Source organism: Tinamus guttatus, unplaced genomic scaffold (genome assembly GCF_059628265.1).
Source record: "Tinamus guttatus ecotype Peru unplaced genomic scaffold, ASM5962826v1 Tinamus_guttatus_pri_ptg000022l, whole genome shotgun sequence".
In the NCBI taxonomy this organism is placed as follows: domain Eukaryota; kingdom Metazoa; phylum Chordata; class Aves; order Tinamiformes; family Tinamidae; genus Tinamus; species Tinamus guttatus.
Window position 1 is genome coordinate 288,490 of NW_028288556.1, and position 25,079 is coordinate 313,568.

At 40.8% G+C, this 25,079-nt stretch overlaps 1 protein-coding gene across 2 annotated transcripts in view; it reads right to left on the reverse strand.

Annotated features, from left to right (window-relative positions):
* Nucleotides 1–13,263: 13,263 nt before the first annotated feature.
* The window catches only part of KCNN2 (potassium calcium-activated channel subfamily N member 2), a 68,310-nt gene continuing 56,494 nt past the window's right edge, over nt 13,264–25,079 (reverse strand). The window contains exons 5-8 of one of the 2 annotated variants that reach the window (XM_088524602.1): nt 23,697–23,807; nt 20,820–20,937; nt 15,784–15,872; nt 13,264–13,889 (exon numbers count right to left, since the gene is read on the reverse strand). In XM_088524602.1, the coding sequence (XP_088380728.1) occupies nt 13,602–13,889; nt 15,784–15,872; nt 20,820–20,937; nt 23,697–23,807 (606 nt within the window). In that variant the 3' untranslated portion in view covers nt 13,264–13,601. Of the gene's footprint in view, nt 13,890–15,783; nt 15,873–20,809; nt 20,938–23,696; nt 23,808–25,079 lie in introns of both variants that reach the window. The other variant, XM_088524609.1, reaches the window with a different exon arrangement.

Genomic DNA, 25,079 nt, shown 5'->3' on the forward strand with positions numbered 1-25,079 from the left:
ATAGACAGCAGTTCTTAAATGTTAATAGTATATAGCATCCTTTCAAGTTAATTGCCAGATTCCAAGTCCAAGAAAATTCCACTGGGTTTGTAGGCCAACCTCAAGCCCTGAAGCAATGTAAGATGAAAAGTAAAAAGGAAGATCCATAAATAGCAATGCAAAAATGCAAAGCCTGACTAAAAGGGGTTACATTCTTTGCAGAATCACTCGTTAAGGTCAAAGAGGTTCCCTTAACTATGGAAAGCCTTGTCAAAGGCTTTGATCTAATGGAAGTTTGAAAATTTTCTTATTCATCCTTTGTGACCTTGACCACCAAATGTAGGTGTCTAGGATTTGCAGGCAACGCATCTGAAACATTACGTTGTTTGAATATGGTCCCCGGTTCTGTATGCCCAGCAGAGAGCTGCCAATAGCTGCCCAAGGGGTGTACTTTGTTGGAAAGCAAGCTCTTTCTCTTCAAACTTCAGTGATGGTTTGGTCCAGAGGGTGTTTAGCTAGGGCTGAAAACTTTCAAGGGCAGAAAAGCACAATAGTTGAACACAAGCAGTGCATACAATATGAAGTCTGAAGCTGGATGCCTTTCACTGCTCACAAACCTCCTGGGAGATACCGTAGTCGTTTGTGAACCATCTGGGCAGCCAAATGAAACAAAATAAAGAGGGTGCCTTATGTCCTAAATGATGTGACAGGGGGTTGTATCTGGTGATCACACCTACTCTTTTCTGGAGTCTGTTGCTCTTGCTGTATTACCTTTTTATTTAGTGCTTCAGTAGATGTCCAATAGGTTAAAGCACAGTGAATAAGGTAACTGCAAAAATGAGCAGATCTGTGCAAACAGATGTAGTGATTTCGTGAACCTCGAAGAAAAGCCATGGAAATTCTTTGCTGTTACTGAACCGAAGGAAAACAAATGAATAATGTATAAACACCTCCATACGATGAAGAAAATTATACCTTAAAGGGGGTGAAAGAAAACACTCTGAGCGGCATTTACTGTAAAAAGACATGTTATACAACTGAAAGGCTCTGAGGTTTTGTGCAACAGCTTAACTGGCAGAGAAAGGTGCTAACTGTTGTCACGGATAAGAAAAATAATGCTATGCATCTCTGTGCCCTGAGCTGTTAGCTCCTCACTAACAAAACTCACCCATATTAGCGGCTATGTAGTTTTTTCCCTCTCTGAGAGGGGAACAACTCTCAACTGCCCATTGCTGAGTGGCATGACTGTCCTGTAGCCTGGAGCAAGCAAAATAAAGTGGCCAGTTTGTGGTATGGATTTTCTCTTATGTTAGGAGTCTGTAGGGCCCTGCCTTTCTAACTTGGCCTGCTTGAAACAAGGCATTTTTGCTCTGGCCTGGGTCTGTCAGAGCTACCATGGCGTAGGAGGGTGCATGCACTCTGTACAGTGTAGTTGGCCAAGTGTGTTTTTATGGAAATCAAGTGTTTCCTTGAGGTCAGGATGTTTCATGGAAAAAATGATTGAGGATTCATTTGTGTTATTAGCGTATGGGGCTGAAATGTGCTGGGGCAGGTATATTCATACCACAAGTTAAAATGCTTGCCTTGTGTGTCCTGCAGAGCAGGGCTTGGGCCAGGATCTCCAGGAATATTCCACTCCTGTGCATTTAGCAGCATACACCCACTCGTGTTTTACCATGAAACCTTTGAAAGGCTGCTGGTTTTTTTTTTTGGCCTTTGTTCCCGTAAAGTACAAAATCACATGTTAACAGCTAATCATTTCCACCACCTCCAGCACTGTGCAGCTGGACGCTGTGCAGCTCCCCACGACCACAGCAGAAATGTGGCAGTGCCTCTGCACCATAGCTCTGGGGAGGCTGAGGGTAGGCTCTGGGTGGCTTCGCCTTTTCCCTCATGCCCCTTTTTGTTTTTTGCTGGAAGGTGCAGTAGTAGTGGCTTCCTCTCCTGCAGCTTGAGGAGCAGACACTTGGAAAAAGCTTTCTTTCGAACATGTAACAGGTCATGAAGACCAAATGAGTGAATGAATCCATGCCTGGACTGGCTTAACCTGTCTGGTCTATGTAAAAGCATCAGATTTACAGAGTGAGAAGTGTCCAAGAATCAACTATTATTTCTTTGAAAGCAGTGAGGGAACGCACAATTCCGTAATGTCGCTTTGCAGACAGCTGCGATGGGCACTTCTCCCTGGGGTTTCCTGTCTGCAGCCCAAGGATGGGGCTGATGGCACAGAGCAATTTTGGAGAGTGCAGAGAGTGGCAGGACGAGGGCGGTTGTTCAGACTGTCCCTCAGCTTGGGAAGCCTTGCAGCAGCAAGGACAGGGAAGTACCGGAGCTGGGTACCCCTGCAGCAGGGCCCCTGCTGCCTCGGCCCGGGCACGACCTCATTGCCAACCTTGGAACATGAAACAGAAGAATCCCTTGTCTTGTAGAAATAGCTTACTTATGCTACAGATCACACACAGTTTTGGTAAAAATTCTTCACCCTTATGGGACAAGAAGCTTCTTGTGATGTTAGTGGTGGCCAGGAAGATGAATATATATAGCAATGGAGGCATCTTAATCTTACAGTGATGGGATAGGTGCTTTAAAAAATTGAATCCTGGTTAAAGTTTAGGGTTTTGTTGCTGGCATTGGTGGAGTATGTGTGTGTGTGGTTTTTTTTTTTTCTGTTTTTAAATTATGACTGATTTATTTGGAAAAGTATTCTAAGTTTGGATGCATTGCTCTGCATCTGTGGGGTATTCTGATGTAGTTTTTTTTTCTGTTATTTTTAATCTTTTTTGTCTCCACAGGTGCAAGGGAATGGCTGCATGGTCTTTGCTTACAATATGGTAAACATTGGTAGCCACATGGGCCTAACATTGGTTTCAGTATTTTACCTAGGGGTGTCAAGCAGTGTGTGTGTACCCTTTCTGAGCATGTTAAACCTTTAGGGGTTTTACTTACAGCCTCCTGGAATCTATTTAAAAGGCTGCTGTTGTTCTAGACTAACTTTGCCTGGCAACTTTGTTTTCCAAAATGCTTCCATGGCATTTTTTTGTTGTTTTTAACCAATGCTTTTAGTCTTTCGATAATCCTATCTCTCATGCCATTCCCTATTGTTGACACTTTGGGGATTTTTTCTTCTGTATGGGTTTGCTTCTGTCTTTGTGGCCTACAGAACCACCAAACTGGTGGTTTGGACTGGCCAAAGTTAGGTCCACAGGCCTGACTGTAAGTTGCCCTAGGAGTGAGGTGTTCAGAAACAAAATCATAAATTCAGAGCAGCTGATGGACAAGTGGTATCCATGCTAGACTTCCATGTGCGTGGCACCACTTAAAAGAAACATTGCTCTGCATGTCCCTTCTTGAGCAGGGGGATTGGACTAGATCTCTAGAGGTCCCTTCCAACCTCAACCATTCTGTGATTCTGTGTTTAATTAAGAAAGTTGGAAGTATGAGAAGTGTGCAGGTTGTCAACAGTGAATCAGGAGCACTTTTTGGTGTGTGCCTTGAAAGAGGTATCCCCGCTTAAACATATATATAAATATATATATATGTAACACTAGGTGGATAGATAGGTAATGAGAAGCACTCTGCATGGAATTCTTTCTTCAAACCACAGCATTTGCCAGTAATTCAAGCAATATGCAAATCATGCAAATCTGAACAAAGAAAAGGAGAAATATAACACAGCAACTCATCCATCTACTTTGTGTACAGTCTGGTATAGTCGAAAACAGTGAAGCTGCATAAATATTTCAGCAGGAAATTCTCATGTGCTTTCTTCTAAGTTACTGGTTAATGCCCCACTGGCCACATGTTACAAATTACCTCTGAAGTGGTTGCACCTCTTGTAAAATAAAGTACTTGGAGTATTTTGTAAATTATTAACTTGTTGTAATGTTTTAAGAGAAACATGCTGTTGTCGTAGCACTGATGTTTTCATTCATTTACTTTATAGCCAAGTACTGTCATGGCACTTCTGTTTCTGTGAATATCTACTACAAAAAATCCTATACTATGCCAACAGTGCACTGGGAATTAAGAGAGATATTAAGGCCACTTGAATTGAGGGGGAAATTGGGATTTTAAAAATAGCCTTTATGATATTTTAGAGCTGGGGCCCTGGAAGAGTTTAAGTGACACTCTACTTGGACTTTTTTTCATAGCTCTTCCAAAGATGAAGCTGCTTAGTGCAGTTCTTAGACCTGGTTTAGGTACCTAAAGCCTCTCCTTGAATAAGAGAGAAACTTAACTCATCAAACAAAGATTTCTTTCTAGTGGGTCAGCTTGTTTGGGAGAGATATAGGAAAAAGATTTAGGAAAAAAATGCAAAAATTTGAGTAAAATGATGGGGGGAGAGGGCTGAGTCCCTTAGCAAGGACCACTTCTGTCTACCTGGGCTCATCGTCCCACTCCATCTGTTACAGTTAAGCTCTTGACTGTTACTTTGGATGTCTCTTAAATGAGAGCTGAAGAAAAATAATCCTTGTCTTCTAATTCATCACTCAATAGGACAATAGAGACTCACAACCTCTAGTGAGAAACGAGCATTGAAGTGGTAGTTAGTGTTCTTGAACTCCGACCAATTAGTAGTTATAATTAATTATTCTGTATATTTTTACATTGAAGCAATTTTAAACTTGATCGGACTAAGCGTTTCTATAACCGTCACCCAAATTGTATTCGGTCTATCAGCTTGCTAGTTTTGCCCGTGTGACAGCGATAGTGAAGAAAGAAACAACTTTATGCGATTTCTTCTTGCTTGCTCTGTGCAACATATTAAACAAAACATGCACTAAAAATACAAACTACTGGTAAGGTCAGCACTTCTCAGGAGGTTTCTAAGCAGTAATCTCCGTGACCTTTTAAGCTAATAATTCTGTTTTCCTAAAGCAATAAAAATATAATAGTAAGGCACATCCCCTTTGATTAATTTCCTTACTGTGAGAGTGTCTCATGGATGTCTGCTGCATATGAGTGTCATTGCCTGATGCAAGTGTTCAGATCGTCTCTGGCTTCATAGAAGTGGAAGAAGCACTGGTGCTCCCTCCTGTCCAAAAGGGCATGAGAGGCAGTCAGGAAATGTGTGTTCATCTCTTCTTATTACCTATAGGGATTGGAGCAAAACCTTCCTGTGGCCCAGGAACAGCATTCTATGCTGGAAGAGAGCAGGAGGAAAAGCACGTGTGCTAGTTGTTGCCCTTACGTATCTCTTCTGGCCATCTGAGCACATGTAGAACACGGCATAGCTCAACCAAATCCTCTTCCAGAAATGAAAAATTCTCCTCTCCTACCAGCATCCTTGCTAGCAAGCTTTGGGGTAACTTTAGCTGCTTTTTCTCAGGAAAAAGAAGGGGGTTTGAATTTATGTTTTGGCAGATGAACTGATCTTCAAGTATGTTAACAATAGAAGTCTCAGGGAACAGATTGGTATTTCCTGGAGATTAATTTGAATAGATAAATTGTACTGCATGACTCTTCTTTCATGGGAGACTTAATTACCAGAAATAGTACAAGCTACCACAGTGTGCAATGAAAATATGAACTTACTTGCCATCAACATGTTGTGGCAGTCGTCTTGCAATCAGGAGCAGTAATGTGTGTGGGTATTTTACTTTGGGATAACTCCTGTCTCTGTTTAAATGAATTAGTGAGCAGTGGATGATTGCTCCTTGGGTGACTCTTCCCAAGGCAAACATTGCCACATCCCTTTCTGTGATCCTTTGTCCATTTGTCTTGTACCTAAATATTATCATCATCCCACTTTTTCCTTCCCTACACAGTTCTGTCATGGCTGTCACTATATCCCTTTTGTGACCAGAAAATGTTGTCATTTCATTCTGTGATTCCACAAGCAATGCATCCTCTTTTGGCAAGAAAAGAATAAAGTTCAGATGGCTTTCCTTAATCTCTGAGCTGAGTTTTACTATCTGCTCCACAGAGCAGGATGTGGAGCATGTATACACTGGGATAGTCTTGGGTTTTGACCCAGGACAAATCATCATTTTGGCTTGATGATTTTTGGGTTCCCATTCTTGCTGTTCTTCTGCTGTTCTGCGATGGAAATGGAAAGAAATAAACATTGGCAATGGTCAAAACTCCTAGAAGCAAATATTGTCCTCACCCAGCTTCTGCATCGTGCTCTTGGGCTGAGACAGAAGTGTTCACGTAACCATCAGACAACTTGAGTACCGGTGCAAGGCGGGCGACTCTTAACTGTGTGGAGGGAGCATTGACAGCGAGAGCCAGGCAGAGGGAGCTTATTAACCTGGACTGTGCAGAAAACACCACCTGCTCATTTCTGGCCTCTCTGTACCCAAATATCTGCTGTTTCCTTCACCAACCTAGAAGTCTGTAAAAGGCCTCTATATCTAACAATGTCTTTCTTAGACTTGCCAAGCAAAGATCAAAGTAGGGAGGGTGAAGACAGCTTGTGGAGGGAAGAGACTTTACCAATCTGCTTGTCATTTAGAAAAAGCTTAATGTATAAATGTCATGGAAACAAGCTGTTCTTTCTGAATAAAAGCAATACTGTGCTTCATACTTCTTCCTTCTTAATCTTTTTAATGCAAAGAAAAAAGAAGGCAAATGTTAAAACAGTTAAAAGCAAATATTTTTAATGGTAACAGTCTAGCTGTCTGTAGTTTAATGCCTAGTCATCTTTAAATATTATATATCTACAGCTGGAGATTCTTGGAGCTGACTGCCCTGCCAGATGCTCAGGCTGATGAAATCTGAACAGACTCCCGTGCCACCAGACAGCAGACCCGCCAGCATGTCCCCATGGCAGGGCCCCTGCTGCAGCCCTTCTTCGATGCTGAGCTGGGCCTGGCCCCCACAGGACAAGTCAGACCTACCACTGACCACGTGCAAACAGGCCCCAGGCTATGGCAGATGGGGCTCTAACTCTGCCCTATTTCTACCTCTGTGAAATTTGTTGTGAAACCTACTTGGAAAATAAGTTCCTACCCGCCACTTGCCCATCTCTCCTCTGTTTCCATTCTGCTGAGAATATCTGCAGTTCTGAAAGTGCACTTATTTCATGCTGCTGTTATTACAGTAATTTCTTCAAACCAAAAATAAATATAGCAGAATCACTAAATATACTTTTAGTATATTTACCAGGGCAGCATGGCAAGAAATATAACCCAAATCTTGTAGCACTGGAAAAGCAATCTATTTCTTATGTACAATTTTTAAGTTTCTTTTCCTGCACTCGATAGCTAAAAAAGTATGGCCTAACTTCCTACCATTGCACTTTTGATACCTGAGTAGCTTCCTCTGTGTATAGATAGCAACTAAAAAGTCTAAAAGAGCAGAAACCCTTCCAGCTGCTCCTGTGTTATCTTGCAGGGAAGCTTGACATTTGTGGGAAAGCTGCTTCTCCATGCAGCCGATTTGGGATGTGCTCAGCACCGGAAGGTGCTGGGCACTTGCTGAGCAGATGACTTCGTAGTGCACAGGCATTTCTTGGTCCTGCTGTGGAAATGGACTCACATGCTGGCTGAGCTACCTAAATTCAATACACTGTCAAGGGATCCTGAGCCCAGCAGCAGGAAGAGCCTCAAAAACTGCTGAAATCACCGATACCACCGTCAGTTTGAGTTTTGGTTATTAGTCAGACAAACTGAAAGCTCCGTCGCAGGGGAAGCTAATGAAGCTGGATGGTTTCCTGGCACGTTTTTGCCTGGGACCAGCTTGACCTTGTGCTGGGGAGTGAATCCCTCAGCTCCCGTCTCACCTCCGTCAGCGTGAGGCAGAGCCTGAGCTCCAGCGAGCAAAGATATCAGTAAGTGCTAAGGAGCATCAGACGAAAATCAATGCTTGTCTTGACACTGGGCTTAAGCTGTTTTTGTTTAGTTTCGTTTTCTGTGAGCCAGATGAGCTGCTGGCAGAGCAGCGCTGCTTTTGCTCCCAGAGGACGCAGCGAGGGGCCTGCTCCGTGGAGAGACGTCGCAGGGAAAGCCTGCGTGTGGCCACGCCGTGGCCGAGGCGCGCGCCGCCTGGGAGCGTGGTGCGCTCACCCCGCTGCAGCTCCTGCCTCTTGTGGTGGCTGGCCTTCAAGATGGTGTCTTCTGCCCAGCAGTGCCTTTGCCCTGTCCTTTCTGGGGCTTTGAGCCATACTGTTGCGTTACCCTACGTGCCATAAGGTTTGAAAGTCCAGAGTAAATTTAGGGAGGATTCTGAAGACAGGTTCCTTATCATCATACCTACATGTGATGGTCATGGGCCAGACAGATTTATCTCCATGGACCTTTTAAACTTCTCCAGCAGACACTTGGCTCCTCTTGGTTCTTTTAGGGTGACAGAGCGCTACCTCGCTTTGTGCTGTGCTGGCTGCGTTTGCTGCACAGCATGCTGCAAAGCTTATTGTAAAGGGTAATTCTGTCTGAAGGTGCTCAGGCTGAAGGCAGACTTTTTATTTTGTTTTGTTTGTTTCATTTGTAACCTCATTTCTTGCAGTTTTCCCGGAGGCTGGCTCCCTGGCTTTTCAGATGCTAATTTATCACAAATTCTTTCATGTTTTTTTCTGCCTCCGACTATGGAATTTTGGAGTCTTCTTTTCTTTAAAAACTCGGTACATTTTTGTGCGATGTGCCATGAGCAGTTTTCGTATTTCTATAATCATTTGACAACTTCCCCTGTGTGAGGTGATGGATGCTGTTAAACACAAACAGTGCTTCCCTCTGCTCCTTGTCAGGGAACACAATTGTGCTGTCTCTTCCTTTGCACTGATACCATGATCTCAGACCTGAAGTGAAGCTTCGATTAAATCTCTTCTTGGCTTTGAAGTTTGTAACAGGCCAATTCACCTGTTCAGCATTTTCTCTTGTTTTTTGTTCCTTGTACCGTGTGACTGATGATTTGTCTGGACCAGAGATGCTTTTCTGCCTGGAGACCAGTTTTGCTCTGCTGTAAGAGAACATGCAGCTGCCCTTTAGACTCATCTTAGAATATTTAGAAATGCAGGTTTGGAAGACAGTGAGAGGTCAGCATAAGCATCATTTTAAAGTAGAACCTCTGACTTGAGCTAAAAGCTTGTTGTTTTCTTCATGTATAATTGAAAATAATCTAGATTTGAGCTGATGGCCTTAAGTGAATCTCAGTGCAAGGAAAGTCAACATAAAGCGTTCTGTGCCTTGGCTCTACATGCAGTTGGTTACTTGCTGTGCTAGACTGCAACAGGTTCACAGTTGCAGCTTACAGTTTTTGCATTTTATCATCTCCTCTATTACATGGAGAAGCTTGTAGGTTTCCACAAGAGAAACTTGTTTGTGTAAAATCCTGAGAATTTTTCATTTAATGGAAGTTGAACTGTATCACAGCAGTAAAACCTAACGCAGGGCAATGTGCTCATGCTAATTCTGGCAGCCGACTCCATTTTAGCTTTCTTAGAGCATATCTACATGTCCTGGCCAGACTATACTGCACCTGCTCCATCCATATGCTGAACTGCCTGGCTGCAAGCAAATTCTTGGCTGCCAGTCAAGTGTCTGCACTAGGCTTGGTGCAGAGCTTCGCCGCCTGTCCTGAGGACAGTTACATAAATTAACAGAGCTCTCCTCAACCCATGGCCTCTTGCAGTTGCCCAGAGAAGGGCTCCTCTTTGCACAGTGCCGTTAACTCGCTGCAGTGGCTCTGGACCTGTGTGGATGTGTGTGCAGCTGATGGGTAGCCCAGGTGGGCCGGAGCCCTAGCAGTGCCCAGCTGACTGCAAAGAAGTTCCCCTGTCATATCCTTCTTTGGTCTCCCACATATCGAATCCTCGTAAGCCCTGGTTGACAAATGTAGGCTCATTTTATTACTAAGTACACTTAAAGTACAGCACACACACATGTTGGCTTTGAATGTGGGTGAGCTCCACCTCAGGGCTGTACTAATACGCAGTGCCCTTCTTGGCCCACAGCTGGCTTGTATTAGGGAGTCAGAAGGGTTGGTGGAGGAAATTTGCGACCACATCTGAAACCTGCCTGTGCAGACGTGCTGCTAGGGACTGGGTTCCTGCAGGCTGGACGTTGTGGTGTGCACCCTTCCTCCCTTTTCCTCTTTGTCTGGCTAATCCTCCTTACTTAATTCTTCTTAGGGGCTGGGGAAGGAAGGAGGCCAAGGGAGCTGCTTGCTTTTGCTTTTCTCCATTTTGAAAAAGGCAAAAATGATACATGCAATAAAATTTTGGTAAATGGAGGAACAGACTTACTGATTAGCAAATTTTTCTTCTGAAAAAAGGAACGCACTGAAGGTGTTGAACGGCAAGGAAGGACGGGGCTTCCAGAAGGTGCTCAGAGCTTCTGCACTGGATGCTTAACTTGCAGGTAGGGGAGCTCTGGCTCTTCCACATCAGAGCCAGTGCTGCAGAGTTGCAGGAGGTAACCAAAATCTGAGTCCCACAGGTCTCTCTGGAGACACCTGCAGCCTTAGGACAGAGACTGATTTACAGAACTAAGATTTCCATACCTTTCCACAAGTATGTTATGCTGTGAACGTACTATTTAAATCCTTCAAAGACTGTTAAAAATAACAGACACTATTTAAACCAACACACTTTGCCTTCAACACAGTAAATATGCCTGCTGTGCTAATCCTTACCAGCAACAGATCTTTGGTAAGAGTCATGAAAAATGCAAGGATTAGCAGTAAGACTCCAAGGTAACTGGTTACGTGGAATCAGTATGTGGAATTCAGTGAAACAAATAGATTCAGCAGCAAATTAAAGCTGAATTTTCCATACTAAATGAAAGAACACGAGGCCTTTCTACTTGTAATACCATAAGTATACCATGTGCTTCCTGTGACAGATTCCTTGTTATCTGTACACAATCATTCAAAGAAAAATCTAAGCTACAGAAGCAGTTTCAGAGATCTGCCATTGTGTTGCTTTCTTGGTTTAGTGGGCTGATATATGGACCTTGTGAAGGAGTTTATGTTTCAGAAATAAACGTAAAAAAAATTAGTAACGGCATTCATCGTACAAGATTCAAAGAGGGAAAAATGAAAATTAATTTCGTATTAGGAGTAAGAAATTTACATGTAGTACTTTTCTATAAGTAAGTCAGGTATTTGAAGGAACGAATTGTGTGTCAAAAATTCAAATAAAATTTGTAGTGAGTTATAGTGTAAATCAGAAAAACTGGACTATTCTATGGTGTCATCATTTGCAGAAATACCAAAGAGTTTGTCAGACCGCTGCAACATCCTGTTGATGTGACTAGTGCCAATACTGCTTGCAAAAATTTAGTGGGTTCAGGCTCTTGTGTCCTATTGGGTAACAGAGGTTGGGAAGGTTATGGTGACAGCTACTCTTCCACAGCACCGGTTCGACACTTAAAACTCAGCCGTGACTCTGAGGGATTGACAAGAGTTTCCATACGGAAGAAGTGAAGCTCTTTCAAAACAGAGTTGCCCAATCTAGGGGAGAATATAATACCAAAAAGGGTCCTACAAATATAAAATCATGTTATAAGCAAGAAAAGAGCTAGTTCAAGCTGACAAAAGAAAAAAAAAAGCAGTGATTTAAACTACAAAAAGAGTATTTCACATTCAATGACTGCAAAAGCCTTCTAAATTGTACAGGAAAAATGGACAAAATGACCTTCAAGAGAAAGATCCTGATGCTTAACTATTCAGTCCCAATATTACTAATCAATACTGCTAACTGTGTAAAGCTGGTAACTTCATACCTTCCTAAATCACATCTACTTTAGGACTTACTGTGACTGAACGGAACTGGCACACCAGTGGCACTATATAGTATCACCCATCCTTTGCCTTTGGTAACTCAAAGATGATGAACTTTTAGGAAAAAAAAAAGCTTATTATTGCTTGTCACAAAACAGTACAGTCTGTAAAGAAGTAGCATTCAATGCATGCAGCTCTGCTGCTCATCTGGAAGGAAAAAAAGTGCCATAAAGCATCATCTGTCCAAAGGATGAAAAGGTTTGGAGAATCTCTTGAGATTTTTATAACCAAACAATGCCTCCGGACCTGACTCATATCCACCAATATGAGCCCTTTTTATTAGGTAGCCCTAAAATGCGTACTGCTTCAGATTATGAAAGGTTGTGCGCTTGGCTTGGGGAATTTTGGGTACTGAGAAGAGCCTGTCTGTGGTGCCCAGCTTTGTGCGTTACTCCACTCCTTGGCTCCTGTGACTGACCAGAACTGGTCACCTTTCCACACAGCGACCCTCGCTTCCCTCACCAGGTATATTCACTGTGTCTGGCCAGGCCTAGTAACCCTGGGCAGCAGGTATGCCTGCTCACCGGCTACACTTAGCTGTACCGGTAACACCTGTTAAATTAATGGGGGCTGATATGCTACTGATAAAAGAGCAAATATATTTTATAAGGTAAGATTATTTACTATTTATAAATAGAAATTATGAGTGCAAGTTGTGTGCGCTGTGTGTTTACACTTACCTAGGCTTGCTGTGCTGGAATAGAAACCAAGAGAAAAGTCATCTGGAAGCATTTCATAAGTGTGTACCATATCCACGTGCTTCTGAGGAAAGCAGCAGACTGTAATTTGTGCATGAGAGCAGAGTACTCCAACAAGTTGGAGAAACTCTTGTTTCTCTCCAACATTTTTGAAGGTGTTATTACGTGCATGTCAACACCTGGTTGCAAAGCAGAGGCCGTGGGGGTTGCCCATGCAGAATGCGAGCAGAACCCTGTGTTGCTGTAACACATTCGCGAGTGCTGAACCTCTGTGTCTTCAGAAACTTCGAACACAAAGACAGGCGTGGAAAAAGGACCAACCTAAGACTTCAAAGCCCAGAGTTTTAATGGGTGACTACCAGTTTAGAATTGATTCTTCTTTCTGGATATACTTACCAGGTATGATTAGGAGACTAATAACTGAATAAGCTAATGGGAATTTGTCCATGCCTTTTGCACACAGCTTAAAAAGTCTATGTCGTGGGCACTGCATAAATAATTTATATGTGTGTGTGCACTGTGTGTACAAATGCATTATTAAACATAAAAGCTAAACAAAAGCCTTAAGAACATATTTAAAAACTCATGGCATACTTCATAAATGATTTTCTAGGATAAATTATATTTTTAACTAATCACTTCAGTAACTGAAGTCGTCAGTGACCTTTTAAAATGACTATACATACACAGCACACTGTTAGAAGAATATTGATTTTTTTCCCCCTCCATTGCAGGCAAAGTTTAAAGAATGAGCTTTCATACTGAGGGATAATTAAGCTTGAATTTTGTTTCTTAAAGGTTTAGTATTACTGCTTTTGATCACATTATTTTTAACTGTTAAAGTTCAAGCAACCAAGCAAGTAAATGCAGAAATTAACCTTTTTATTATATTATATACTGTAGTAGTAAAGTTTGTTTGAAGTGCATGAATAAAAAGTTAGTGAAATTACAGGAGGAACAATCTAATATAGCAATAATAGGTGCATTCACTGTGCATCTGAGAGGAGGAAGAGGGGAAAAAAAAAGAAGAAAAAAAAAAGAGTTTTCACTCATTTTGGCCTAAAACATTGTGTTCAGGTTTCCAGGATTCTGACATCAGAACCCAGATAACGCTGATTAGAACCATAGGGCTTTACAATAAAAGCTAAAATATTGACCATATGATGGCAAAAAAGTCTTTATTTGTGGTTAACTTATTCTCTTCTAGCTACTCTCTGATGAAGTTGGTGGTGCTGTGGAGGAGGATCTCCTTCTTCTTGACAAAGACCGTGATCGCTCAGCACTGTAGGCAACATGCTTATCGTAATTTTGTATCTGAGCCTCGAGGAAATCCCTCTGTTGTTGGCTGATTGTCTGGCTAATCAGTCCCGGGAGAGCTTGAATGCTACCAATTAAAGTTTCCAGTTTAGTTTCCAGAGTGACAATTCTCTTCTCAAAGTCTTCGCTTCTTTCATTTAAGTCAGAAATCATGTCGTACATGATGTTTTGAGTCTGAAAGCAGAAGGATGGAAGCAAAGGTTTAGAGAGCTCTTGCAACATTGCAAGGTTCGGAGCAGCCTTACAATGGTTCCTAGGTGATTTTACACCTTGCAAAACCAGATATGAATATCAGAAAAAGACCTAGTTTTATGAAATAATTTTACTTGTAGATTTAAAACAAAACTTTCTATTGGTGCAAAATTTTTGAACATAAATATAACACTGATATTTTCAGTAGTATTTCAAATGTCAAGCTCTTAATGAATTAGATAAACCTTTTCAGAACTTCAGGTATTTAGAAATGCACTATCATAAGATCTGTGAACAGAATTAATTGTATACATTGTGAGGAGACGAGAAGTTGGAAAGCGCAGTGATATGCTCTTGACTCTCCTGTACTTTCTCTAATTTTTTAAATGACTTGATATTTTTAAGCAAAACAGTTTTCCTTGTTTTCTCCTTAGGCCGCGCATGCTCCACTGAACTGGTTGTAAAATCAGAGTAATGGGGTGGACTCTTTTGAAGTGTGGAGCAAGAAGTAAAGCCTCAAGCGTCCATTTCTCTGCTTCCCTCATCTATCCACCCTCCGAAAAAGCAGTGTTTGTTAATGTAAAGTAGGCAGGCAAAGCTTAAAATGTGATAAAGATCAGTACAAATCTAATATAAAATGTTATTATTTCATGGAGTCTGCCACTTTATATTCTTTTGTTTCTATTTGTTTTTCTTGCTGTTGATGTGGCTAAAAATGACTGAATTTCTCCCTATTGTAGCCTAGGACTTCAAACTGGACTTCAGCTGAGGTTAAAATAACTGAATGTAATGCCAGACACACTGGCTTAAGTTTATAATTCATTATATGGGAATGAAAAATTAATTGAATGACTGACTACCTGAAGTGCAGGGAACTGAAGTATGAGATGAGTGTCTATAATCCATTTCCCTCTCCCCTGATTCAAGATGCTACCATAATCCTTGAAGGCAAATTAGTCTACATGAAATAGTATCAGAAAGTCCTTATCAGTTGCCAGAACAAGCAGAGTGAAATGTATTTTCAGCAACTGAGGCTAAGGTAGGGGGTTTTCTACAGCAAAACATCCCACAACTGTGTCTGTTCTTTGCCTTGATGATGCATTTGAGATTGTGCTTTGGGGATGTCTGAAGACAGGTGTATGAGGAACCATTAGGAAAAGTATACAAATGCTTCTGATACATCACATAAAGTCCGTACAAAGTAGCTGTTAAGTATTGGTACTCTCATGTGAAGCCCAAAGAGCGCTCTGTTGCCTGTCTCATTACCATTTTATGTTTAAAGTACAACAACAAGCAAGTAGTTTGTGCTGAAATAGCACTTTCATCTCAAATGGCTTTCAAAAGATAAGTCTTTATCAGGAAAGTGTCCAGTTATTATTCATTACAAAAACATGGTAAGAATAGAGATTTAGTCATATAAAGTCAGTCACTTCTTTACAGAAGAGCTAGTGGGGAAGTGGAGAAACCGTGACTTTGGTCTGTGTGTCTGGAAGAGTCGTGCCGCACAGCGCAGCAGTTCTAACTGGAAAGGAGAGTCCCTCGTGGCAGGGCTGTTCACAACTGCTGCCCCACCACCGTTCAGCCCCAGCACTTACTGACACTGCAGCTGCTTCAGCAGCTCTTGGGATCAGCCCATACAGGTAAGATTTTTTTTTCAAATATTCAATAAAAAACGCATTTGAACCTTTACCAGTGTGTTGTAAACACAATGTTTCATACAAGAAATATTAACCCAGAAGAGATATATATTGATAGTTGTAGCAAGAGAAAAGTTAACAGTATTTACATGTGCAATACATAAAACTTTCACTTTTACGCTATCTTCACTTTGACAGGATGAATGTTATTGCAAAACAACAGTTAAGTGTCTACTAACCTTTGCCAGGTCCACCAAAGTGTTGGCTTGATCATTCAGTTTCCTTTGTTCCATTTTTACGCTTCTTAACCTAAAAAGTGGAACTTTAAGTCAGATTGTGTGGGTAGCTCTGGAGTTGTCATTCTAAAAAGCATGCATAAAACTTACAAGGACAAAGAACCGCATGGACAATGCCCGAGTACTTTGTGTAAAGTCAGAATTGGTCATGTGTCTGGTACAATGAGAAGCATGCTTCTTCCACACGGCAAAAAAGAAAGAGCAAGAAATGTGATGTCCTTGAGACTACTGTTTGCCATGGTTAAAGTTGAATTCAAAAAGGGAGGTAACAATTTATCCAGGCTACATGAAAGAAAGCCAAAACATTCCTCAAAGCCTCAGTATCGTGACAAGTAGATATAGGAAGAAACATGGAACAGAGGATTTTTGTCATTAATTTTGCAGTGATTGAATCTTCCCATGCCTACATGACTAGATACAGGTATTAGCCCTGTTCAGTCGGAAATGGATTGGGTTAGCAGGTGTTTGAACCTGATGGAAATACAGTGATAAGTGAGTTTCCCACTACTTTAAACAGAACTTTCATCTGACCAGCAGCTAAATAACCAAGGTACTTGCCAATACATTTGATTTCCTTAACATTCTGTACATAGCTTCTAAATCTCAATATGATTATATTTTAAATTTACGTTAGACATACCCTTTCGATGCCCTATTTAAAAAAATATGTAATAATTGAGTGCATATTTTATCTTTGATGTTTACCTAAGTTCATTGTTGTGCACGTTCTTTGAAAGATACATGCACAAGCTTCTCTTCATGTTCTCTGAATTAAACTCCATGCTTTTCATATTAACTTCTATTGGATTTGGTTTATATATGTAATTTTCAAAAAGAAGCATTTTATCTCTCAAGTGAATTAGTAGTTTGTTGAACATTTTCCAACAGAGATTAGACTATCAGTGACTTTTCTAGTGGATGTTCTGAGCAATAGATAGCATTTTTCAAAAACAACATATGAATTTATAACACATGGATGCCATGTACTCTTCTAATATGTCAAGGGGCCACCAGGTAGTTAGCTTTCAAATGAAAATAATGGCAGCATTTTATGGCATGTGGGTTGCTGTCTTACAAAGCAAATGTGACTTCACAAAAGCATATACAACTGTTCTTGTAAAACAAGAACTGCAACTAGTGGTGGTGGTACACAAGAGAGCTCCTTGCCTCTACCTGCTTGTGTCGTGCGGTCGTGGCAGCTAGAACACTCTCCTTCTTCACTTCAGCCTCTGCCCACATATGGAAAATCCTTTTGCCTTCTCTGCATTTGGAATAAATGGGGGATTAAATTCTGACCCCATTTAAATTAATAACAACTGGCTAAAGCTTTCAGAAGGATCAGGATTATATCCTTAGGCTTCTGAAAGCCAATTAATCTGTTAATGTTCAATCAATTGACATTTCCATGATAGCTATAAATTATTTTAAATCACAGGAGTCCTATTCACTGATGCTTATATTTTTATACTAAATTGGAGAAAATGAATACAAATTACCACTTAAATCTTGAGAAGCAGATGAAGGCTGGTAGCTTCAAAAGTGCATTAAGCTTTTGTTGTGTTTTTTGTTTGTTTTGTATACATATATATGTAGATGTAAATATATACATTTCTAGTTGTCTATCTATCTAAATAAATAAAAGCCTTCTGGGAGATGCTCCAAACTCAGGACACTTGTATTCAGATCTTTAGTCACCAAATATTTGCCTTTACATCTAGGCTAACTTCCATGACAAAAGTAAGTTGTGAACAGTGAATGTGTAGAAATGACTCTGTTAATGTGAACAACTGATTTCTACCTGACGTTGACATTCCAGCAGCTTGCTACTGAACGTCATCCACATTTTTCCTTCCCCTGGAGGCTGCCTCCAGAGCACCCTGTGTATGTGGTTTGTAGAAATGGTGCTTTCAGGAGCTATGCGCTGGAGCTGTTTTAAAGGAAAAAGCATGGAGCATCTCTAAAACATTTTGCAGGATATATACTTTCTGCTTAAGAGTCTCAGAATCATCTTTTTGCCAGCTTGCATGCTGTCTTCTAAAATTTTGAGCAATCTGTTATCAAAAGCGGTATCTGCTGACAGTTTGACAGTACCTAATGGTAACCAGCCCAAAACCTGAACAGACTCTAAAAACGTATCTCCAGGTAATGGCAAGCCTTTAGCTGCAGCAGCCAGATTACAAGAAAAGTAGCCGACTTTTTTCTCAAGCTCATTAAGACAAAATATGAAACATCCTGATGTTATGAACTTCACTTATCACAGCAAAAGATCATGATTCTGGATCGCGTTTCCATGGCAGCAATCAGACCATAGAAGTTCACAAATAAAGACTCTATTTTTTGCATGCAGACAGTGGTAAATTCTGCAAATTTAGAAAGGAACAGCTCATACAACTTACTTCCGAGCTCTATTTTCATTTTGTTGAAATAAAAAGACAAAACAAAAGAAAACAAACTGTAAAATATACTAAAACAACCAACTGAGCACAGTGGGCTCGATTCTGCACGTGGGATGTCCTAGGGACTTTCTGTTGCTTCTATGCAGTCACTGCCTCACGTGGAGTCTAATCGGGTTGCATTTACAACAAGGGGACTTGCAGTGCATCAAAACCTTCCCAAAAGCTATCAGCTGTAGATGTTCTTACTCACACAGTACATAAAAATGTAGTATTATTGTTCAGAGTGCTGATCACCTTCACCTTGTTTATTGTGCTTGAGTAGGAAAAGACTCAGAGCAGCAGAAGGTTGCACAGTCACAGGCAACATCCTCAGACCACATGGACTGAGAATTTGAGACTGTTACTGTGCCCAGCTACGGTATCTTGTATAAAGCTGACTCTGAACTTCACTCTCTTCATCCCTGTCTCCAGACCAACGGTTGAGGAAGAGCGGCAGACGGGCCAATAAAAACCTGGGAATCCAGAAAGCGGGAAGAGAGCCATGTGCTGCGGTGAGTTGCTTGGTCCCTTGAGAACGTGCAAAGGTGCAGAGGGAGAGCAAACAAATTTCACCCAGCTGCTCTGGAAGAAAGCAGACCACTAGAGCAGTGTGTTTCCATCCATGGCTAATTCCGCAGCATACTAAAAAAGCTATCTTTTTTTTTTTTTTTGTCTTAAATAAAACAGTTTTTGGAATGGGAAGCAAAGTGCTAAATGCAGAGGGAAATGCATTATTAATAGAGCTGTTCAAAGTTTGGCTGGTACAGCTAGGAAAAAAAACGACTGCTGCCACCTTCTTCACCCCGCCCTCCCTCACCACCTGATTAATGACTTTTTAAGGCAGGTGCACAACAACACTTAACAGCCTGTGAGGCTCTTCTGGGTAATGGTAATGCAAAGCTGCAGATCGAGCCTGCTGTGCTTTTTATTTCAGATTCCTCTTTGTGCATACTTATGTACATATGTACACACACACCCATACATTCACACACAGAATAATAAGGTTAAAAATTTAAGGCATAATCCTTGCAATCAGGGATTCAAGGCTTGCAAAGGATGTGCAGGACATGCCACCCTCTATCCCCAAACCACTACTCTTTCTCTTCTCCCCTCAGTCATTTAAACTGAAAAACATGTCAGAATTGGGCCAAGGCAGGTTGTTTTCCTACCTAAAAAATGCCTCAGCTTTTGTGGCCTTGTTGTTTTCCTCAACTATTTCAACAAGAACACAGTAGCAGTTAATTTAACAAGTTCGTTAAATATGAAACAGTAATTAAGGTTTGTAGAATATTTCATCCTTTGAATCTTAGCAACCAGTTCCTTAAAATGATGCTATGAGACAGAGAAATGGTGACTACTACCCTCAGTTTAATAAGAAATATGATAACTTGGCCTTCCTTTTCCTCTCTTTCATGCAAAATGATGCCACACAGGAGAGTCTGCATGAACGTAGGTGGGTCCGTGTTATGCAGCCCTCCTCACACACACTGCTCTTAGAAGTTAAACAAACAAAAGAAAAATCAGTTCAAACGGAATGTTAGTTAGTTTAGCTGCTCTTCTACAATATGTCATGAAAATATGTTTTGTAGGCTGTACAAATGGGTGCCACAGGCTGGATGGGTATGTCAAACAGAGCACACAAACAGTGGTGAGGATCCTGGCCATACTTTATGTTGAATCTGTGGTTCCTGAGGGGAAAAGGCCTTTTTTTTTTTTTTTTTTCCCCATATAAGCCAAGAAATGGTAAGTAAATCATTGCACAACTCTAGTGGTGACAAATACATATTACAAATTTTAGTTAAGTACTTACAGACTGGTATGCCATAAATCAGCCTAATCCTACTGTTGGGCACAATTCTTAGGCTTGTTTCCAATCGCTCTAGGCATGCAGCAGAGAGGAACTGGGCTGTGTTATGCCGGCAGTGTCCAGCAGCCACTGAATGGCTACTGGAACCTACTCCCAATCTCTGCACCTGCTGCCAGGAGCGAGAGCCGACCTCTCTACTTCAGATTTATCCACTAAGAAAATATGGAGGACAGAAGCAGCTAATTGCTCTTGAGCTGCACAAAGCAAGATGAGAACATGATTGTATTTGTTTCTCATTAAACACAATATAGCTATTCATAACAGCTGCTCTATCACATTGTTCTAATGTGCAATTATTAAAACATTTGATACAAATGAAACCATTTTTTGCTCCCTATTATTTATTGTGTTTTGTAGCTTTTTACCTAGAGGACAAATAGAAATAACAAAAGATAACCTGAGTAGCAAAACACACACACAGAAAACTGCTCAGCTAATTCACAAAACAGTATGAACACCTGTGAAAAAAAATGTGAACAAGTTTGATTTACCCTGTGTTGGGCATACACAGACAGCACACTTTCTTTTCTAAACAGACTGTACAATAAGACCTCATTTTTGTCTTACTCTGAAAGAAGGAGCAAATACAAACTCAAGTTCTCAGCAGGGAGAGAGAAAGGGAGGACGAAAATGCCTGGACAAGAAATCAAAGCAAAATAGTACTTACTGATGAATAGCTTGCAGGAATTTGCGTTGATGCTTCCTTACTTTTGCATGGTCTATCTTTTTAACAAGCTTTGTGTTTTTATAAATTAACCATGTTTCCCTGAGTACATTGGCTGCTGCATTTTTCACCTGTTTAATAAAAGAAAAATATCAGGATGACAAAAATAGCATAACATCTTCTTTCTAATCCATTCTAGTGCAACTCTTGGTAAGGTACCTTAATACTCTGCCTGTGGGAAAATGGGTATATGAGGAAGCTGCAGCAATGAGGCCAAAAAACATGGTCTGACCTGGGAGACTGATGAGTAATTTCTCTGCTGCTTGTAAGAGTGATACTGGGCTTTATTAAAAGTGATACCAGCTTTATTTGCACCTGGGAATTACTTGCCCCTCTTGAAAGGAGTTAGGATCATGTGGTGTTTACAGCAATATAAGTTACAGTGAAGGAATATTAATGCATTATCTGTATGGTAATTGGCTAGAGGTATTTTCTATGACCATAAAGTTCCTCTCTTCTTGTTGCATGATTATTACCTCCTATTTCTTTTAGCAATTTGACAGTCTTAACTTTCCAGAGCTGTTTAGACAGATTTTATTTTTCTGCATGTGTTTCATTATTCTGTTTTTTTTTTTTTCTTTCCATTCACACAGGAGATGAAAAATACCTTCTTAATTAATGTATCTAATGTTCTATTTCATGAGTTCTTTGATTATTTTTAGTAGGTCTATAAAAAGTTAAAAGTACCCACAGTTCCTTCTTAGGTCCTCCAATATTCTAAGGAGTAGTTGAAAACAATGGACAATTTAAATGTACTGTTGATTAATGACACAGTTACTAGGTTACTTATAAAGGCAAAAGTCCTTACTATTCATCTCTATTTTTTCTCCCTCTGGCTTTCTATCATGCCTGCCCCTACAGCATCAGAGCTCCGCAGATGGATCAGTTTGGGCCCTGTGGGAATGCTGGGCAGTTGCTCCCGCTGGGCAGGAGCTCCCTCCTTGCACCTGTAAAAGCCCTGGAGAACTTTGGCCCTGACTTCAGTGGAAGCTGCCTCAGGCTGCGAGGAAACCTCCGCAGTATCTGTGGAATTGACTTGTACTGGGCATCTCCAAATTAAACGGCTGGTTTGCTTTTCATTTGCTTTGTACTGAAGCTACAAAGGGACTGCTTGGATGCTCTACTGAACTGATATTTACCTTTATACATGAAGGATAGCTGAATGGAGTACACTTTAAAAGACATAATGAGCACCAGACTCTCAAAATCTGGCCCGTCTTCACAAAACCTTTTTTTCCACCTGCAAGTAATCTTCAGCTCAGCTGTCAGGTCACATTTGGGAAGTTTTCTTGTCAGCTCCTTGAATGGCAACTTCTTATCTCATTATGGACAAGCAAGAAAGCAGTTTGCTGCACTTGAAATGTGCCACTAAATCACCACCTGTGAGTGAGATTATTTTAGATACCTGTTTCTCTATACTCTTTACATATTAGTTTCCTGTGGTGTGATTAATTTGGCCAAATGCCTAAATTTACAGTAGATTTCTACTCTTAATCACATGAACTGACTCAGATAAGATTCACCTCATTTTCGGCACCACTACTATGTATTTCCAAGAGACTACATCTCTGTTAGGAAGGGACAAACTGCTGTCCAAGACCTAGTAACAGCAGGACCTTAACTGATTATAATGAGGGCTAAGCAGCAGCTCAACTAGACCCTTAAAGGCAGTTTACACAAATCCCACCCTTTATGCCTTCCTGCTCCCCTTAGGGTGTCTCCACTCTGTCTGCTTAGGGCAGATGCATGCTTTTCCCAGGAGGGAGGCACAACTCAGAGACGTGGAGGCTGGCAAGGCTGTGAGGTGCCCAAGAGGAGCATGTGCCCCAGCGCAGCCGTTTCCTGGGTGTTTGAGCAGAGGAGCTGGGGCAGCGCCACGCGGCACCGCGGGGAGCTCTGCTGACGCAGCTGACCTCCCGCACCCGCGGCAAAGCCCTCTTTCTGCCCCAGGGCTCTCCACCATCAGTAAGGACAAGCTGCCAGTGAGGTCCCGTCATGAGTGTGAAGACTTTCCTCCCAGTACTGTTTCTCCCTCAATTACGAAGATTAATCAAGTCATCCCACTCATTCTCATGTTTCCTCAACACTGACCTGTTTCTCGAGGATACAGGATGTCTACTGCTCCTTCGCTGTGTTCTTTCATTTTCTTTCAGATCATATTTGTGAACAAGAATTTAGGCTATATCTTTTAAGGAAAAGTTTAAAACAATTTTTATAAATTTTAAAGATTTCTAAAGTTTTTGTTCTTATTAATATCTCTTTCAAATATTTTTATCATCTACAAAACATCTTTCAGGGTGCTGCATTACTGTGTGCAGCTGTGTAAACCATTTGTTCAGTACACAAAGCAATTGCTAAGACTACCTCACTCACAAGCTATAAATACTTGAAATTGGTTATTTCGTGTAAGAAGGCATATCTATTTTCACAGCCCTTCGTAGCTTGAAATTCTCAAATATATCAGTCATTTCATCTATTTTAGCCTCATGAGTTCTATGTATTCTTGTATTCTTTTGACTGTATGAGAGTTTATCCGTTTAATATACTGGTATCTAGTTTCATAGATTTAACTGTTGGTTACATGCTTTGTCTTCCAGCAGCAAAAATCCTCTATAAAAGAATAAGCAGACCTTCAAAACCTGTGGGGAACCTGCTGCTGCCCTTGACTTCAGAGAGCCCAGGGCATTCACTTCCTGCATATGGTACCTTGAAAAATCACATGTATGAGCATGTTCAATAAGAGAATGGAGCACAAGATCACTTAAAACAAATGCAGAAATAGATTTAACAAACATTTCCTTTCCAGTCATAAATACAAAGCATGACTTACTCTTTTAGTTAGCTGGGTGTCCATCATGAAATTATGCACATGTTTTTCAGCTTTGGTAAGTTCTAACTTCCTTGCAACCACAGCTACCACCAGTGCAGTGCACCCAGCACCCTGAAAACAATAAAACAAACCCTCAAGATGTTACTACTGCATTTTGCAGAGCTTTTAATGGATCTTTTTCCTTTGCTGTAGAAATAAGGCAGACTTCAGTTGATTCATCATCTCTGGTAAAGCAAGTGCACATGATACAACTTTTTCAGTTCAGAGTAATAGGAAGAGTCAGCAATTTAGGCTAGTCAGCTGTCAAGGCATCAGAATTATTAATAAGCAGCATCATTTAAAAGTTCTGGGTTTTTTTTTTTTCTGCATAGGTTGAAAATTCAAACACATCCCATTTCTACCGCATAAACAAAGGAGGCAATCAGAACAATTTTAAAATTCAGAATTTCAGTAAGTAAATAAAGGCAGAATATCCTGTTCTTAACAACTGACTACTCTGTATAGCAATTGCTAAGGAAGAAATTAGATTAGATTAGTACTTAGCACGCACATTCTTAGGATTTTCTTTAAGGTCTAAAGATAATCTTGTCATAAATTCAGTATTTATATGCATGGTCATAATAGGCTAAAGCCAGCAGATGCCAGTTCCTATGAAACGACTGTACCTTCATCAGGAAACTAAAACGAGTATGGTAACTACAAACAGTGTACTACATGCAGCTCCTGGTACCATTTATTCTGACACTGCTCCTGAATTCTACTTTTTGTTGTTGTTGTTGTTAAACCATCCTTCACAGATGATTTAAGAAATTACATATAAAACCAAATGAAATATATGACAGCTGTGTTTAACTTCCAGATTCGCCTAAATCTAGCTGTTTAGTGCATTGGTATCAGTTGCTGTTCTAGAGGAAAAAACATTTCTGCTTGAAGTTTACTACATTTTAAGTCACACAGCTTTCTTCCACCCTTTCTAGATTTCTCTCATAAATTTACTTACTCTCACCCTGTTCCTCCTCTATACCTGCTTTACAATCTCCAGAAAATATAGAACATTGTTGAACCTATCTTGGAGGTGCAAATTCCACTACTGAACACACACAGATGCCAAAACAAACCAGCTAATTTTAAGTCTTTATTCGCATAGTGCTCTCAAAAAATGCAGCACTTGCCCTCTTCATTCCTAATGAACCTAAAGGAATTTGTGAAAGCCTCCAGTTAATTAGTCTCCAATTTCAATCTGCTGGTAGTTTGTGTCAATAAATTCATCTGCTCCCTCACATGGACCTGTCGTCTTCCGTTAGTTCTGATCTGTCAGAGTTTATCCTCCAATAGCCCTCAGGAAGTTCTCAAATAAGTCCTTATAATTTTGCTGTAGTTGCC